Raw genomic sequence first — 19,374 nt, 5'->3', positions numbered from 1 at the left:
AACCAAATGCAATAATTTAGCTGCAGCAAGGCAACATTTTGAAGAAAAGCTGCAGACAGGCCAATGAACGGAGACCGTCATCTATCATTTAAGAGTCATTTTAACAGTGAGACATTAAAGTTAGTGCTTCTCAGACTCTCCTGACAACCCTAAAAGCCAGTTTTACATAATCTGGAAACACAAAAAAAAATTACCAGTTCCCTCAATGGCTTTTTGGCCCCTGGCTGTCTTTAAAATGTTCTACGACATCATTCTCTGGGGATTTTTTATTTTATTTTTAAAGGTACTGTTCGCACATTCACAAAGAGAACATCCTCTCTGTCTCTGTTGCTGCTTCTCTGCCAGCTGCAGCAGTCCTTTGTGTGCTTCATTTTGAGATATTAAACCGTCAAATATTCATGCAATTAAATATTTATAAATACGGGGGAGTCTGATAAAGTTACTGTGAGTGTGTCTGTTAAAGTGGCACCGCAGAATAACTGAATTTACCTCATGTGTGTATGTGTGTCTGTCTGCAGCATGGCAGAGCATTTACTACTTTTTATGCAACTCAGTATTTTACGGGGAACATTTTTATTTTCCGCTATATTGACTTCTTCCGCTTAAAAAAGCACAATGCTAATCTTGTTTATACTTGAACATGCCACTCAATTATCTTTTTGCTCTTTAATTTTAAAGGGTCAGTTCACCCACATTACAAAGCAAACGCATAGTAAATGAATAAAAGTAGGGATATCTCATCTTGCAGATATTCTGGGTTTTGTTTGACAAGGTTTTTAGATATTCTGCCAGGATCTCATTAAAGTTGATATACACTACTCACAAAAAGTTAGGGATATTCGGCTTTCAGGTGAAATTTCAGGATGAACCTAAAATGCATTCTAACCTTTCCAGGTGAACTTAATGTGACCTTCTCTAAACCTTTGAATGCACATGTCCAACTGTTCAGTGTTTCAGTACTTTTTGCACAAGTTGCTGTTCTCTAACAAGAAGCTTAACAGCAACATTCACAACAGGTTTGATCCATGAATCCACCAATACATTTCCTGCTTCAGTTAGAATTGGTATTTAAACAGTCCTCCTCATCGTGCTGTTCACATTCTGACATCATGAGACCAAGATGACACCTAACAATTGATCAACAGCACCTCAACACTGGAGGCTTCAAACAGGAAGTCCTCAGACGGAGGTGTTCACTGAGCTTAGAGGGTCACAGAGTGTCATCAGGAGGTTGTAACAGAGATACAGAGACTGGAAGAGTCACAGAAAGGAGAGGAGTGGACGTCCTTTGGCCACATCCCAATTTATTGAGACACTGAAAATTTTTTGTTGTGGTATACCCACCACTGTTGTTAGCTTTTCTTTCAATAAATTGTTTAAGATGAATAAAATTACCATTGCATGCTTCTACTTAAATGCCCTACTTTCATGATATAATATCACTGTAGCATTCACTTTTTACATTTTCCATATATTTCACCTGAAAGTCGAATATCCCTAACTTTTTGTGAGTAGTGTACATGGAATTTGGTTTTGTTTCATAAGCTCCCTTTTAAAAACCTACCTCAGGAAGGTCTTTGAACTGTTATGGATGAGTAACCCACAACATTGTTTCTGGAAAGACACATTACTGTCCAACTTTTTACTGTAAATGTCATCTTTAAATGCTTTGGCCACCACTAACAAAATTCTCTTCACCACTATTGTACTTAACTGGCAGCAGAGGTCTCAGAGGCAGGTGTCTGAAAACCTTAGAAAATGAAACCAAAGACCCAGAAAGAAACAAAGATTTTTGCATCCACATATCTCGTGAGAAATATGAGAACACAATGTGCAATATAACCTTTTTCCATTCAGCATGTTTTGAGAGTGGAAAGTAGGTCACATCAATCAAGTATGCAAGAAATGCAGCGTGCATGTTTTCCTTTACTTAAGTACAGGTGCGCTGCAGTGAACAGTCACTAGGGTGTAGGCCTACTGCCATCCACGTTCTATTTCACACATAGAAACCTGTGAAGAAATGTACACATTTGCGTCTGTGTTATATCCTCACCATTGCTGTATATTCAGTCTGTGCAGTAATATCAAGCTGTAGCCTTCAAAAATTTAGGTAAAGTGCTCTGGTTGTTCCACACAAACATGCATCCAGCACACACACACACACACACACACACACACACACACACCCAAGAAGAGCCACATCCACTGAGGTGATTTGATCTCCTGTGGAGAGGAGATTGGTGATGTTTCAGCCTTTGGAGAAATCACTGGCTGGTTTGAGAGAGAAGAGGAGACCTTTTATTGCCAAGTGGCCTCTGAGGGCCTCAAAAGAAGCTCTGTAAGCCCTGAGCTTCATCTTGCAAACCAGCGTTTGATGTCAATTGAGGAAGATAGACTAACTTCAATCCGTACAGCAGCCTTTCATTTGGCAGCAAGAGAAGCTGCAGCAGTCTTCTCACACTAAGGCATATTGTTTTCACGGTTTCCTACAAAATGGTATGCAGTGAGTCGAAATTACTTTACATTTTCATACCACCTTTCTTTATTTTCTTTGTTGTGTCTCAAAGCTTAGGGTGAAGTGAAGAAAATTAAGAGTAGATTTGACCACTGGGAGACTGCATCCAATATTGGCTGCTGTGTTAAATGATAGAGAAGGAAAAATCTATTTTCCATTTATCTCATCTCAGCCCAAAGAAGCATTGCATCTAAAGAGAATTTAACCTGCTGTGCTGATGCAGTGCAGGTGCTAATGGGCATTAACATTCATAGCCTGACTTGTTTTATCTACTCCTGGATTTTGTTTGCACACCTTGCTGTTCAGCACACAATCACTTTAAATGTAATGAAGTCTCTGTGGTTTTCAGAGCCTGTTCACACAAAGTAAAAGGGCCAAGTTGTTTGGGTCTTATTGATGTTTTTTGTTTATTTGCTTGTTGGTTTTGCTTTGTGGAAACAGGGTTTTAAGCAGCAAAGTTCATGGAATTGTACTGCCTCGACAGGGATCTTGTGACAGGGACACAACTCATGCAGATAACATTTGCTCCATGCTAAAAAGAGTGGCCACGTTTGAGTGTTACATTTGGCACTGTTATCATTATAAACTACATCATGTCCTGTGTGTGGATGGAACGCTCGACAGACGGTACAGTAACTAAAAGGGGTGGGGCTTAGCAAACAGCCAATAAGCAAGATTTACAGAAAGCCAATTAAAGCCCAAATTATTACTTCAGTATCTTGACTGAAATATTTTATTGCTACCATATTTCAGAGTTGTAATATGGCCTGTCCGGTAGTTGCTGTGCTATAATGAGGTTGCCTTGACCAGACAGGTAGAGACACAACTGGGTCAGTCAGCTACGATAGACATACAGCATGCTATGTAACCCCAGGTGTCTATGAGCTTTCCTCATGTTAGTATGGGCTGTACCTGACAGACACAGCAGAACCAGCAGATCCTCTTCTTCTTGTGGATAAACTGCACTTTACAAGCTAGCAGCATCAGAATTCAGCATGGATATGCAGCCTGTCAGATACACTATGTATTTGTATGTCAGTGTGTGTGTGTGTGTGTTTAGATGTGTGGCTAGCAGGCAGAAAGCCAGCATGACCCAACTTCAGCTTTTCAGCTTTAGTGCAGTGCTGCAGACAGCTGTGCCACAAACACGCTGCTGTGGATCACCGCGAGGGCCTTTTATTTAGGTCACATTCTGTGCTTCAGCGGCCAACAGAAGGGATCTCTGTCAACTGCAATGAATACCTTTAGTTGGACACAGCCCACTTTTTAAGTGCCCGGCAAGAAACAGACACTGTGCGTGTCTGTTTAGTATGTAGTGTCCGCTTTGTGTGAGTTCACTCTTGTGAGTATATTGCAGATGGCTATGGTGATTCACCACTTCATGTTTTTGCATTTTCACTATAACAATACAAGTAATAATATGATACGAGTAATATATTGGCTTAATTCTCTCAGAGAGTGATTTGAGTCCCTGGTTTAGTGTAGACAAGGAAATTGCAAGTGAGTAATTTCCCCAATTTTTCAATTAATCCAGCATCCAGTTTACAACCACGTCACAGAAAATAATAAATCTGACTCACTCTATATTCATGCATATGAATACATCCTGCATGTGCCCTACACAGTGTCCTCTAGTTATGTAAAGAACTGACATGATATTTCATTCTGCTGCTCTGTCTCCCTCATTTTCTCTTATTATGTTTCCTCCCTTCATTTCCTCTCCCCCCTCCTTCTCAGTTTTTTCTTTTTTTATTTACCACTGTGGCCTTTAGTAGTGCATTATAAATCGCTGTAATGAATTCCCTGTGCAGGCTCAGCCACAGTGCTGTCACAGTGCCACACCAGGGTGCGTGGGCTCTTATTATTGTCTTGTTAGCTTCACCTCCAGTTCATTGGAAACAATGTGGGTTCAGTGGATAGCCAGCCACAGCCCCAGATGGGTAAGGAAGGCAGTTTAAGGGCGCTGATGGATGCCATTGTTTTCATGTCACCATGTAAGGAGAAGGTCGTTTATTGCCGCTTGCCTCCACCAGCCCAGAAGCTGTCAGTTAGGTTTTACTGGCCAATTAGTTTGCCCGTAGAGGAGACCTAGAGGTATACAGAGAAAAGTGTAGAATCAGGCTGTGATCATTTTTAGTGTTTGTTGGTGGGGGGTTGTGCATGCGTGCACACTGAGCAGGTGTGGTGCAAAGCAATAATAAATGCACTTTTTGTTTACTATCCTATCTGTTACACCTGTTAAATTATATAGGCGATAAAGCCTCTGAGGGTGCCCATGTCTCTGCATTCCCACCACCAATTTCTCATTATATTTTTTGTTGAGTTACACTGATGCTTCATTTCTAACAGTATCCTTGAACAAATATAGCACACACTTGAGCTGGAAATAGATTTGAACTCTTCTTGATACCTCTCCTTCCTTTGTTTCCCTCCATTTCCTCGATCCCTTGTCATTTTTCACTGAAATCTACCAGAGCAAACGGAGAAGTGGAAGAGGAAGCTTGAGGACAGATTTGGATGTCAGGGACCACATGCCAAGTGGCTGCTATATTTAGGGATTCGCCTTCTGAAGTTTTGAAGGGCAAAAATAATAGAATAGGTCCAAGTCCTGTCAACATCATCAAGTTTTCTCCTCTGTGAAGGAGTGCCAAAATGCATCTTCTTGAAATTAAAGCAAATGCAGACATTATACTGTGCTTTGAGTGTATGCAAATGTGAGATATTTATAATTCTCTTTTCTGTCTCTCTCTTCTTGTTTGTCTGTTTGTTTGTCTGTTCCTTCTCATGGCTGTGTGTTTCTTTATAGAGCCTGTGCAAACTTCCCACGGCAGCAGTTGGATGTGCACATCAGCCCGGCCACAATGACAATGAAAGGCCTGTCCAGCAGCCGTAGTCACCACCACACGGTGACCTGCGACCCCTCTTACGACTCCATGACCCTGGGGCACTCGGATCGTCGGTCCTACTTCCTTAACCCTGGGGAGGCTCATTCCGCTGACCACCCCTGCTACACCCAACGCAACTCCTTCCAGTCGGAGTGCAGCACCTACCCTGATCTGGCCAGCTGCACCTTCCCTCGCAGACATTACAGCTCCCACCATGAGCTGAAGGGGGAGTGTGGCCCTCTGGTGCCTTATACAGGGCCGACAGGGAGCAGTAAGGGAAGTGGGGGAGGTGGTGGAAACAACAACCGCATCCCTTCTAACCTCCTAGAGCAATTTGAGCGCCAGGCACCAGTGCGGCGTGAAGGCTACCACACACTGCAGTACAAGCGCACTGCAGTTGAACACCAACGTAGTGACAGCCCTGGTCGAATCCGCCACCTTGTTCACTCTGTCCAGAAGCTTTTCACCAAGTCCCACTCCCTGGAGGGGCCCTCAGGGTCTGCTGGAGGAGGGAGTGGAAGGATGAATGGCAGTAAATCCAGTCCTGATGACCCACCCTCTTCCTCTGGCACTCTGAAGCATAGCAAGCGCAGCAAGAGCAAGGACCGCTCCAAGTCGGAGCCTAAGATGCGCACTGCTATCTCAGGCTACTGGAGCTCAGATGACACGCTCGACCGGGAGATGTGCCTCTACCACCACCACCATGGGAGCAACAGCGGAGGCCTGCCCAGTGGGGTGATGACCATGGGGCGCCACCCGGACAAATCCCAGTCGCAGTACTTCATGGAATCCTACAACACCATCAGCGCCCACTCTCTCAAGACGTCACGCAGCAACAATGATGTGAAGTGCTCGACGTGCTCCGGGAGCAGCAGCGCAGGTATGCCGCTGGTGGGCACCCTGGATGGCCAAGTGCAGCTGAAGAAGAGCTCGTGGTCTTCAACTCTGACGGTGAGCAGAGCAAGAGAGGTCTACCAGAAGGCCTCAGTCAACCTAGATAAAGCTCTAGTGAAAGCTGAGCAGGGACGCACCTGCCACTTCCTACAGGTAGGACTGTTACAGCAGCCCAACCCCTGGCATGTCGTGCTTCATGCATCCTGCATTGCGAGCAGCTCCTCCATGCTTCTGTATTTCTGCATGCATCTGTTTGTTTATGCGCAGGCCCATAGAGAGGATGACTGGGAAAGACCCCATCCTTTTGTTGTTCATTCATTAGTCTCATGCCAACTCTATCCCTGGTATCATCATAAAAACATTTTGCAAAATCATCATTTCATCTGCTCATCTGTGTTTTTTCCATGAGTGTGGAAATATTCATTGTGAGCATGTGGATGTTAATGCCATCAGTTGTCATCAAAATCTCAGGTTCATGTACCCCAGCATTTATTTTTAAAATTACAGGAAAGCAGACCAGGAAAAAAGCAGAAATAGTCACATGGAACTACATTTACACAGCTCCTGAGACTGCAGGTGGTGGCCACAGCAGTCATAGTGTGTGTGAGTGAGAGTGTGGATATCTTATTCACAGACTCAGAGTAGGGTGCTACTATGCGATCGGAGAGAGCCAGAGGTGAGCAGACAAAGAAATGAAAGATAAAAAGTCCCCAAGCTAAGTGGTCTCTCTCTCTCTCTCTCTCTCTCTCTCTCTCTCTCTCTCTCACACGCACGCACACACACACAAACACACAGGGATACACACATGCACGTCAACCCACTAGATCCTGCTTCTTTTTTTCTGTTTTGGAAAAGATAAAAGTGTTTCATATTGCATATATTTCCTCTCATCGGGACGAGCTGCAAATACAAGCCCGAGGAGAGAAAAAGAGAGACAAGGCAGGGAGAATAGAGGATGGAGCAGGATGTGTGTGTGGTGGGGGGAGTGGTGGTGGTGGTGGAGGGGGTTGGGTGCAGGAAAAGGACCAAAAGAGCAAATAAGGGCAAAGGAGGAGTGCGTGAATAGAGAAAGTAAAAGGAGGAAAGCGAGAGTGAGGGAGCATAAAAGACGGAGTGAAAGTTCTGTGTGGCCGTGCATTTTAACAGCCTGGAAAACAGAGCGAGCAGATCAAGGAAGGATGTTGTCACTGCAGTACGGCAACATTTCTCCCAGCCTAAAAGAGCCATTGCTTTTTTTCTAGAAAGCGAGACGGAAGGGAGAAACGGGCTTTCAGGGAGAGCAGCCTGACAAGTTAGTCTGCAGGCGTTTTTTTTTTTCTTTTTTTGAATCCTTAAAATGAGGCGTGCCTTTTGCTTCACCCACTGGTATGAAATCCTGTAATCTATTGTTTGACGTTCACGCAAACATGTACACACATATGCACAGCTAAATGAATGCACTTTTCATGAATTTGTGCAGCCATCACAGGTTAGAACGTTTTAAATGTGCTTCACTATACTGTCAGGGCAATAGGATTAAAAAGCACGACTTCATTTAGTTTTTTAATGGCTTTTTCTCAGTAACAATAATTTCTTCTGACGTCATCACAGACCCAGTCTTTCCCAAGATGTTAACACAGGCTGCAGCCCCTGACATCAAAGTCAGCTTGGTTTCCTAGCTACACACCAGTCTGTTGAATGATTCTCGTGCACTTTTTTTTCTCGCTCTGTATCTCATTTCTTTCACTTTAGAGCTGGTGCTCTAACAGCCACTCACGTTGGGACTGCAGTGGTTCTGCTGAACAAAACCGCCTTTGTTTTCCCTCTCTCTCTACATGTCTGCTGTCTTTGACTCTCTCTCTCTTTTAGATTAGGACTGGAAGATAGCTTTACCTCCTTTTATTTTTGCCTTCATTAGTGCGTGTGAAAAGTCAGAAGGGAAGACCTAGGCCAGGGTACTGCAACATTTTCTCTAAACAATTAATTACCTGCATTTGATATGCCACATGCAACACAGGACAGACAAAAGAAGGCCTCCGGCACTCACAAACTTATGGTATGATCAAGGCAGACCATGCATTGGCACTTTTAGTTTTTAGTCTTTTAAGGCATGACGTGTGTTAGAGGTATTTACATCAGGCTAGGGTAGTAAATGTTGCAGCCTTGTTTGTGCACATCTATATGAGCTCTCATGTCTGGAGGGCGGCCTGTGTTCGCTCCGGCTTCACCTTATCTCACCTCCTCTCCACAGGTGCCTCAGGACGATTGGAGTGGTTTCTCTCCGCTAGGGAAGGATGACGAGATCCCGTGCCGGCGGATGCGCAGTGGAAGCTACATCAAGGCCATGGCAGAGGAAGACAGCGGTGACTCGGACAGCAGCCCCAAACCCTCACCCAAGGTCCAGGCGCGAAGAGCCAGCTACCTGAAGGCCACACAGCCATCCCTCACAGAGATGACCACACTCAAGTAAGTGTCAAATAGGGCTGAAATAATTATTTTCAGTATCATTATGACGTCTTTTTTTTTAATTAACTTTTGTGTGTCCATCACAATTTCCCAGAGCCCAAGGTGATCAACTAGCAGACCAAAATCCAAAAAGTTACATTTACAATAATAGAAAACAGCAAATCCTCACAATTGAGAAGCTTGAGTCAGTGAATATTTTTGTTTGAAAAATGACAAACAATTAATAAGTATGCAAAATTGTTGTTGATTAATTTTCTGTCATTTACGTTATCACTTTGAATTGAAGCTTATGCCTGCCTGTAGTCTGCCTTTATAGTACATCTGAGAGTGTGTACAGTCCACGCTTCTGAACATAATGTTCAAGTGTTCACTGCGTTCATACCGTGCAGCTTCAGTGGAAAAAGACGGGAGAGATAAAGGGAATGATGGTAAAAAAGAAAAGTTGACAAACAGAAGGAGATGAAGGCAGGCAGTGTTACTCAAGCGTCTGCTCGGCAGCAGTGTGCGAGTCCCTGACTCAGTGGTCACATCTTAATTACCTGTTCTGTGTTTACAACTCTCACACACACTTCTATCTTCATAGCTGGCCTCTGTACCTCTGTAATCAGACACACACTGAGCTGCCCGAGCCTTAATTGAAAATACATGATGCCTGTTCATGTACTGAAGTCTCAGCATTGAGAATTTGAGAGCATATGAGAGGGATAGTTTCTCTCTCCCACAGCAATTCTTTTTGAAAGATCTGAAGTTAAAAGCTGAGCTGCAGCATTTGAAGATTTTGATGAAGTTGTTTCTTGTTGCATAAGGCATTCTCTGCTCAGCAGCATATTTTTCACAGCGTGAGCTCATAAAGTATTCAGTGATATTAGAGAACCTCAAGAACATTTCTGACTTGAAACACGTCAAGCTGACAACGCTGTCCACAATTAAGTCCACACAAGAAGCTCGGTGGTAATACTCTCTGACTTCATATCTCTTTCTGAAGGAATAGACAAGCTCGGGTGTGGGCGGCACCGTGGTGTGGTGGTTAGCACTGTCGCCTCACTGCAAGAAGGTTGGAACCAGCCGGCAGGCCGGCTTTCTTTTTCTCTGTGCTTGTGCAGGTTCTCTCCGGGTACTCGGGCTTCCTCCCACAGTCCAAAGAAATGCAGGTTAAGTTAATTGGTAGATGTGAAAATAGATGTGAATGAGAGGGTGAATGAGAGGGTGTACCCAGCATCAACTATGATCTTATTTTTGTAGGTTTTCTTTCCTAACTATTTTGTAACTACTACAATATTTTTTTTTTAAATTATTATTAAATAAAGGTTTAATAATAATTTTAAAAAACTATATACTTTTGATCATAACTAATAGAAATCGTATTATTAATACATATACTTCCACCATTTAGTTTTGTAACTCCTCAACTAAGGGTCTCATACTGCCTTGAAACAGTGAAAGAATTGAGTACACAAGTCTGATGTTGCTGCACGGGGCCGTGACTGATTAGCTGTGTAATATACAGAGATGAGAAGAACACCAGTGGGTGCTCAGTCACTGTTACTGGCTCCACAAACACAAGCACACATACACACACATACACCCTTATGTCAGTGCAAGTGGCACAGCTTGGGGCCAACTAATGACTTGAATTTGGCCCGGGGAATGCCATCATCATCTGATGGAGCCCAGTGGAACAAACCAAGCTGCAGTGCTGCACATTGGAGATAGAGAATGAGGCGGGAGCAGCTGACGTCTTGTTTTCACACTGTGCTATTGGGAGCTGGCACAAGTCTGTGTTACACTCCGCAATGATTAAATAATCAGCTTTGTTGTTCCATATGTTTCAACGCCCATTCTGTGACCATTGTGTCCTTGACTTGTGATGAATTGCTCGTAAGAAGTTGTAGGATTTGCTTACTCTCACCCACTGCTAACCTCCCTCCTTATTAAAACACAGATATAGCTTCTATTTAAAAAGATGGGATTATTCTTGGCAGACAAACAAGCTCAGGAGAAAATGACATCCTTTCTTGCTCCCCTCAGTCACTAACAGTTGTCTTTCTTTTGCTGCAAATTCATTTATTCCTGTCCTAGATTTTATCTTATTTATTTTTTTATGTCCCAGCCAGAACAGACATCCTGAATAATATGCTGCAATAATCACATCTCCATCTTTCTGTCCTTCCGTCATCACTCTAAAGACTTTGATTCAGACAGTGACCAAGAGGCGGGGGAAAGAGAAAGTAAAAGTAAATGGAGGTGAGGGGAGATGGACAGAGAAAACATCTTTACTGACAGGAAAGACAGGGTAAAGCAAACAAGGGGACAAAGTGAGATGATGGGGAAGAATCCAGATGAGAAAAAAACAGATCCAGGATTACAAGAATGCTCTGTAATAGAAATCAACAGTGAGCACAAGCCAGCCCTGATTCCTGACTGTCAGAGATGAACATGTGTTCAGTAATGTCACTTGTTCCATAGAGGGGCACCCTGGGATAGGCTGAACTTCCCCCCTTAGGTGGCACTGATTACAGGCTGCCATTCAAGTTTCTACAAAAGACATCATTGGTTCTGCCTATAATCAGCCCCACAGGGAAATCAAGAGGAGATGTGGATAAAGATAATGGTGTGGGTAGAGTCTTCCTTGACTTGATTCCTCTGTGCAGTATACGCAGTCATAGAGTCCAGGTACCTGAGAGGGGTGAGTCATACCGTTCTCTGAGGTTTGAGATGTACATTTAGTTTTTTTTTTCTTGAGTGACATACTTTTCCATTTCTATTATCAACTGACCAATAAAAATATGAAAATACAACTGAAAATGGGAAATGTTGATTAAGATTAACTATTATGTCCAAAAATTGGAGAACAAAGGTCTTGAAAAGTAAATGAGCTAGTTAAAGACAAATAGTAGAGTGAAGTACTTTAAAGTCTCGTCAGGCGCTCATGTGATCTTCAAAACTGGTTTAGCTTGCTGTATTGCAATGATCATTCCTCCTCCTGTTTATACTGGCTTCTAAGATGCGTGTAACCCATTATTGACCTATATTATTAATCTTCTGCCAACTTCAATGATTAAATTTCCGAAAATAGTGACAAATCATAGTTTCCCAAAGCCAAATTGTCCTTGTCATTCAGATCATAAACTGAAAATATTCAGTTTACTAAAACTATTCATATTTAAGAGGCTGTAACCAGTGAATATTTGGCATTTTTGCAAAATAACTTTTTAAACATTTTTTTTTTCTGTCAATCTTTCTGTCAATTGACTTTTTGACTTTGACTTGATTGTTTCAGCTCTACTTTTGAATTGTTAAACAACATTGTGTCATTTCTGGGACTCACATATCCAAGAGGAGTAAATCATTAGTTTCGGGACACTTTAACAAGCAACTTGATTTGGGAATAGCCATGGTGTCAGGACAGGGGACATAAAAGAAGAGCATTTGTCTAGCAAAGTTGTACTTTGTCTATGAATCTGTGACAACAAACCACATCCCCTCTTGCCTGACAACCGCACAGACAGAGAAACACTGGTTTAAATATGCATTAAAAGCACCGTGCTACTACCAAACACCTCTATGGAAAACCTCAGATTAAAAAAGAATGAACTGTGTTGATAAAATGAACTGGCAAGCCTGAGTTACCATTGAAAGCTTTTGATTTTGATGCAGCAGCTTCCATTCGAATCTGCTCAATATTAAAACACCTGGAGGACAATGTGGCTTAATGGAGATATATTTTAAAGTTAGTAACTGTTCTTCCAAAATCATCATTTCTATTCCCATGTTAGCTTATCTGTCCTTCTATTACTCTCTCTCCTCTCTCCTCTCCCCTCCATTCTTCCATCCAAGAATGAGTAATCTAGTTTGCTTTGCTGTGGTAACCACGCTCTATTTTAAGGAGAAAATGCATAATTAAAGCAGACCTGACCTGAAGGCAGAGAGTCATAAGAGTTGTGTGTATGTATATGTGTACAGTATGTCTTTGTGTGTGTGTGTGTGTGTGTGTGAGTGCAAATGTTTTTATATACTCACAAGTGAAAATCGGAGACGGCTTGTGAAATAAAGGGGGCAATGGTCCTCACTCTTAACAGTTATTTTGAGATTGGCTGTCTGATCTGAGATGTATTCATTTCTCCCTGTGCACTGTGTTTTGTTTTTTTTGTAAGATGGTTTATTAGGCCATGATGTTCATCAAGAGCAAAGCGAGTCAGCTTTTTAGGTTTTATTCCCCTGATTAATGAATTGTTCAGCTGGCATCCAACTGCTACGTAACCTACACACACACACACACACACACACACACTTTTTCACACGAACACACACATGCACATAGGCGTGAAGCATGCTGAGCGATCAGAATGGGAGCAGGTGAGAGTTAATGAGACACCTATTCATCTTCTTTGGAGTCGGAGGTGTGTTTATGCACGTGTGTGTATTTTTGTTTCTACATTATAGTTCTTTCGTGATAGAATAAATATACTTTACAGAGACGCACGGTTCCTCTTAACTCCTCTGACATAAGTATACATAAGTGAGTGTTCTCCCCATTAAGTGTTTTAGAAAGTGTCTACAAGGTGCTTCAAGGACAGACTGCCTAAGCTACTGCAAGTGTTTCTCAATACCACTGTGCTTGTTGATTAGATAAGGATGTCTCCTGAAGCAATTGTGGATTGATCAGTATCTTTGGGTTCACACACACTGCCAAGTACCTTCTCTCACTCTCTCTACATTGTTTTCCTTCTGCTATTTTTTACTACTTCTATCTCACTTTGTTTCTCACATTTTTTTTTTCATTTTTTTTTTTACTAAGCTCCTTTTTCTGTCTTTCCTTCTCTTGTGGCAGGATTTCCACAGAGCACTCGCCTAAGCTACAGATCCGGAGTCACAGCTATCTGCGGGCGGTGAGTGAGGTTTCCATCAATAGGAGTCTGGACAGCTTGGACCCGGCAGGGCTGCTGGCCTCGCCTAAATTCCGCTCGCGAAATGAGAGCTACATGAGAGCCATGAGCACCATCAGCCAGGTTAGTGGCACCCAGGGGCTCGTGCCTCTCTGCCGCCGGGCCTTACACCCCCTGTACCTTGATTGCTATGTCCAATAAGGTCGTGCAGGGGGAGGAAATCCCATCCAAGGCATCTAAGGCCTGAATTAACAATCAGGTCACCATCCGGCAAAGTATGAAGAGTACGAAAACCCCCAATCTCCCAATTAGTGTATACGTCTGCGTGCTGTTTTCTGGAGCCCAGATGATTACAGGCATATTCAGATTGGCTAATTAAACAGGGATGGCATGCAGAACCCCCTCCAATCCCCTCCTTTACCCTAATATGCTCCTTCTGCCTTGGCATACTTTGTGAAGCAAAATGACAGGCTAAAAATGTTCTCTTCAATTTGGCATCTGTTATATAAGAGATGAAAAACAAGAATTAACATGCAGCCATATGAATTTTATGAATAACTGAAATAGGGATTTGTTCCAAATGATGATGGCATTTGCCTTGATTTGATAGTCACTGAATGTATTCAAGAATTGGCCAGGAGACGCTCAACAGTGGAGGTCTCTTATTGTCGTGGCTGTGGGAAAATAAGATATTTCATGTTTGATTTGGAGCATCGCTTCCTACTCTACATTATTTGGAGTGACAGGGAGCTTAGCTTACCTTTTTGTCTGGGGTAACTGGGATATGTGCTCCCCTTTAAAGCCCAGGGGCAACAGTTTGCCTCGCCGGCTGAATGGTTTACCCTTGAGACGTCCCTTCAAGTCCTGGCATGGAGCAGGCCCAGAGGAGAATGACACACTGGACCTGGCATCTACAAAAATGCCACTGAACAAAAGAGGTGCTGCTAGGCTCTCCATCTCACTCACTCACTCTCATGTTTGACATGTATGTGCACAGAGTGTGAACTGACACAAGCAAAAAAGAGGCTTAACATCAGTGGATTGAATCGAGGTCCACAAACCTTTCTGACTCCAAGCTCTACAGTATATTCTTGCTTTCCTCTGACTGTGCACTCTCTTCACTGACCAACACCCAAACCAAATAGCTTAATGAATAAGCACATCCCATTCCTATGTTTTGCTCCCTGTGCAGGCATCTTGCAAACTTTTTTTTATTTGGATTAGCTGAACAAAGGCAACTTCAAGGAATGGAATGGAGCTTTATGTTATCTGCCCCCTTACAACCCAATACCTAACACAACACCCATCTCACAATTACATAGCAAAAGCTATGCTTTAGCTTTAGACACTGTTTTGAAACCCAAACCGCACTGGCTGATGCTGCAGGTAGTTGGATTTCCTCAAGTCACGTCTCAGCTCCCAGTAGTCCTAGCTTTGGCACCTCCTAATTCTCACCTTTAAGAGCAACACATGTAGTATTTCTCTCTGTTGTTATGGCCCTTTGAAGTTTTACCTTTTAGTGATTCCTCCCCCTCGTCACTCCTTGGATGTTCTTTTATTTTTTTCAAATATTTTTCTTTTAGATATAGGTATATGGCCTAAAGCTTCACAAGGCACACCAGGAAAAAGTTTGACCAAATTGAACATATTAACATGTTGAACATTGACACTATGTTGACAATATGCTGAAGTTTAACGGATTGATTAGTCAGTGATGCTTCACCAAAGAGGACCAAATCACTCTGTTAGCCAGAGAAAACAAATAACTGCAAGTTCATATTTTGATTGACTTGTCTCAATGGATTTGAGTGAAAAGGGTTTTTTTCAGGAAGAGCTTTCTCACACTCTTGTTTAAAAGACAATTCACAGTTATTTGTTATTTCTCCTTTAGCAGAGAAATGTCCATATCAAACAGAATTTATGTTTTGGCAAAAACGGTGAATCTCCCTGGAATACTGTCTTATTGCAGCACCAAATTTGTGATTTTACTGTGTTTATGCATGAAACTCCTGCCAAGTGAAGCTTTAATCAGTGGAGTAGCTCTGTAACATTAAATTTTACAGCACAAAGAGATGCCTCCCTGGCTTTTCCTTCGGTAATATACTGGCCGTTCTCCTTTTGTGTTGCACTGAGCTGGAGCGTGCCTGTGCATTTTTATTTTTCATTTTTATTTGCTCCTGTGCATGGCCATCTACACTCCTGTGTATGTTTTGCGTGCACATACTTTATGTCTGTGTGTGTCCCCTCCTCCACAGGTGAGCGAGGTGGAGGTGAACGGGCAGATCGAGGCGGTGTGTGAGTCAGTGTTCAGTGAGATGGAGTCGCAGGCAGTGGATGCCCTGGACCTGCCCATGCCCGGCTGCTTCCGCATGCGGAGCCACAGCTACGTGCGTGCCATAGAGAAAGGCTGCTCGCAGGAAGAGGAAGAGCGAGGTGTCATAGTGGGCAACAGGAGGACCAACTCACCCCCGCGCACCACCACCACTGTCAGAACCATCCAGAGCAGCACAGGTCAGTGGGAACATGCACTTACCTCACACACAGACTCATGTTCTCATGGACATGTGTGAACATACATAATTCATAGCACATTATGAATTGATATGTGTGCATAGGAAGTATGTATTATAGATGTGCTGTGAGTCTAAGTTATGCAGCATGTGTACAGTGTCAACAGCAAGAAAAATTGATGAATTAGCGGAGAGAGAGAAGATTTATTCTTATATAAAGACTTGACAATTGCATCAAGGGCCATCAAATCAAATTCTTTTCTAATTCCCTTTTGTTGCAAAACCGTTTTGCACTTTAGAGCTTCATAAAGGAGTTGCCTTGGTTTGCTGACCAGGGAGCAGACCCAAACCCTCTGCATGATTATCCATCTGACCCAGTTTTCTTCTCAGATACAATATGATGAATGCAGAACTGTTTTTCCCACATAAGAGCTTATTTGAGCTGTAAAGCTCAGTGGCTGCTGGGTCTTATTTTAGCCCTCTTGTGTGCCTCATGGTCTGGAGCGCTTGGCTTTCCAGCATTACTGCATGCAGTATTGATGCTGAGTGGTGCTGGCATCCAGCACTGGGTGCTTCTATGTTTCCCACTGCAAATTCAAACGTCATTCCCTTACACTGCGCGTGTTGAGTCACCGTCGCCTGATGCACACTGGCTTTCTCTTCCATTCCTTTTTAATTATGCCAATTAAAAGACAGCATTTCCACAAACCTAGTCGCCAAGGTCGCAGTCAGCTAATTAAACACATTTACTGCAAATTGGAAAATTGGCAAAACTAGTTCAGTCAATTCAAATGACTTAAAATTGACTCTGAGCAAACATTTATTTGAACTGTTTAAGATTTGCAGCAACTGACTTCCTCCAGGACTATAATTTCCTCCTCCAGTTGATGAAATTAGTCAAAATATGAAGTTGCATCCCAGTATTACTATCATTTCCCATCTATTGACGATTAAGGGTAACAGCACAATTAGGCGTAATAGAGGATTCAGTTGATTGTTCTTTTGTGTGGTTGAGGTTATTGATCTGTAAAAGGAGACTGAAAAGGGACATTCAGAGCTTCTTCCCCTGAGGAAGGAAGAGATAATGAAGACCATCTATCAGGTGAAGTGTTGAAGGGATTAACTCCGGTTTTCAAGCCAGACAGCCACTCCGTAGTGCTACGTACACTGCAGCTACACATGATACAGGAGGTTTCTCTGTCTCTTACTCCCAGCTGTCCAGTGTCTCTCACGTGCTTTGTAGAGGAAACTTTCTTGATCAGCAATCCATGGCTGAAAATGTAAAGATAAAACCTGTACAAAACCTCTCTCAAGAAAAAGGTGTTGAAGCAGAGGTGTCTGTGTGTGCATGTGTGTGTCATGTAGCACACACGTCTGCAGCAGAAGCCCTACAGCTGTTGGCATTTTAATGAACATCCATTTTTGGAGCCTGAGTTTGGCACATGATGAATGGACGTTGCGGAAGTACAGAGAAGAGATATTAGTGCTGCGTGGTCACTGATAAGCCAACATTATGCTGCTGCTTCCAATTGAGGGCCATCCCCTGTCTGGCTCACATAGGTCTGTGTGATTGGCTGTCGACATCTCATGACCCTTGACCTTCATTTGCTGCAGACCTTATTGTTTTTCAGAGCCAGCTACAACTGAGGCTGAACCAAAGGAGACAGGGAGAGTGGGTTCGAGTGATATATTATGAGGCAATGTGGAAAGCAGTTTACCCTGGCTGGTAGTGAAGTTAGGGGATTGCTTCAGATTACTGTCATAGTTGTACTACTGCACAATTCATCACCTCCTTAGATCTTCACCACTGAGTCGTCAGTCACTGTAATTAATTAGCTACCTCGCCTCTTTCTCCTCCTGGGGGAAAGGCTGTGATTGAAGAGGAAGAGGAAGGGAGGTAGATTGGAGGGAGAATAGGAAAAGATGTCAGTCTAACTACATTTTCTCTGTCTCACTCTCCTCCTTTTTAAAATGTGCACTACCTCCGTGTTCATGGCATGAGGGAGTAATCAGCTTTTTTTTTTTTTTTTTAAGTTTTCCTTTATGTTCACACAGCGTGTGAAATACAGGGATCACGGGTGGTTTCGTACTGTTCAATTTACACCCCTTGAAACCCTGAAAATCAGATTTTCTGAGAGTTTCATAGTTTAAGCTTATTAACGTAATGTTTTTTGGATGTTGAAATGTTTAAAGGGTAAGGAGCAGCACAGAAAATGTGACTGCAGCAATAGCAAGCATGGACATAAAGTGATGCCTCACAAACACTGTCAATTTACAGTAATTAATTGGCCCTTGCTCTTCTTCAGCCTCATTTACATCTAATACATTGGGTCATTGGGTCAAAGTTACACTCACTGTTAGTGGGCATTCATGTCAGGGAATAATTTGTTATTGAAGCAATATTACTTTTCATATTTAATGTCAGTTTATCGATGCCAACATGAGGCTGTTTTTGGACCAGAACAATCCATAGAAGGACGGATAGACAGTGCAGTAATCAGTGCCATCTTGACGTTGTGCCGTGCTCAAAGTGCAGACACACAAAGCCCATAGAGAAAACAAGCTCTTATTCATGGGCGTGAACCGCACGCATTATATAAGCGTTCAAAATAATCTCTCTATCTCTCTATGCTCTCACAGATATAAACCACACATAACTGATGGCACGGTAACTTCCCGCGAAGTAAACAGTCACAGCTTTTTTTTCTGTTGTTCCACGATACAGGAGAGGCGGGCATGCAGGCGCTCACACACACAACACATAAACAGACACACACACATTCATTCATTTCACAGGAAATCGTCTGGGAGCCTGAAGTGAGAAGTGAAGACGTTGTTGTGGTGAATATTGCATGATGTTTCAGAAGGATGGTTCAGGCAGCAGTTCCAGAAAAACAGCCCGCGCTTATGGTTTCTGCTCCCACTTGTCCCCGCGGCAAACCATGAAAATATCACGCGTGCACACACAAACACAACACACACACGCAGGTGAGAGACATATCAGCTTCCGCTCATGCTCCTCTCCAGTTTGCCCACAGTGCTGCTCCGGCCCATTATTATTGATGATCTTTTTAATCCTGAGGAAGAAGACCGAAGTAAAGGGCTGTCCTTTGATCTCCTCTCTTTGAACGCCAAGTGGCTGCTGTTGCCTGCTTCTGTGCCCACTCAAACCAGCATGCATGCGTGCACACACACACACACACACACGCTAACCCGCGCAATCACTCACACACACATAT

The 19,374-nt window shown here is 43.0% G+C and overlaps 1 protein-coding gene across 1 annotated transcript in view; it reads left to right on the top strand.

Moving 5' to 3' along the window:
- Positions 1-5,376: 5,376 nt before the first annotated feature.
- dlgap1b (discs, large (Drosophila) homolog-associated protein 1b) overlaps positions 5,377-19,374 on the top strand; it is a 42,046-nt gene continuing 28,048 nt past the window's right edge. The window contains exons 1-4 of the mRNA XM_070852779.1: positions 5,377-6,447; positions 8,525-8,739; positions 13,571-13,748; positions 15,881-16,136. Of these exons, the coding sequence (XP_070708880.1) occupies positions 5,377-6,447; positions 8,525-8,739; positions 13,571-13,748; positions 15,881-16,136 (1,720 nt within the window). The remainder of the gene's footprint in view (positions 6,448-8,524; positions 8,740-13,570; positions 13,749-15,880; positions 16,137-19,374) is intronic.

This window comes from Pempheris klunzingeri, chromosome 21 (assembly GCF_042242105.1).
Source record: "Pempheris klunzingeri isolate RE-2024b chromosome 21, fPemKlu1.hap1, whole genome shotgun sequence".
Classification (NCBI taxonomy): Eukaryota; Metazoa; Chordata; class Actinopteri; order Acropomatiformes; family Pempheridae; genus Pempheris; species Pempheris klunzingeri.
The sequence above is the reverse complement of the archived record's forward strand: the minus strand, read 5'-3'. Positions and strand labels throughout refer to the sequence as shown.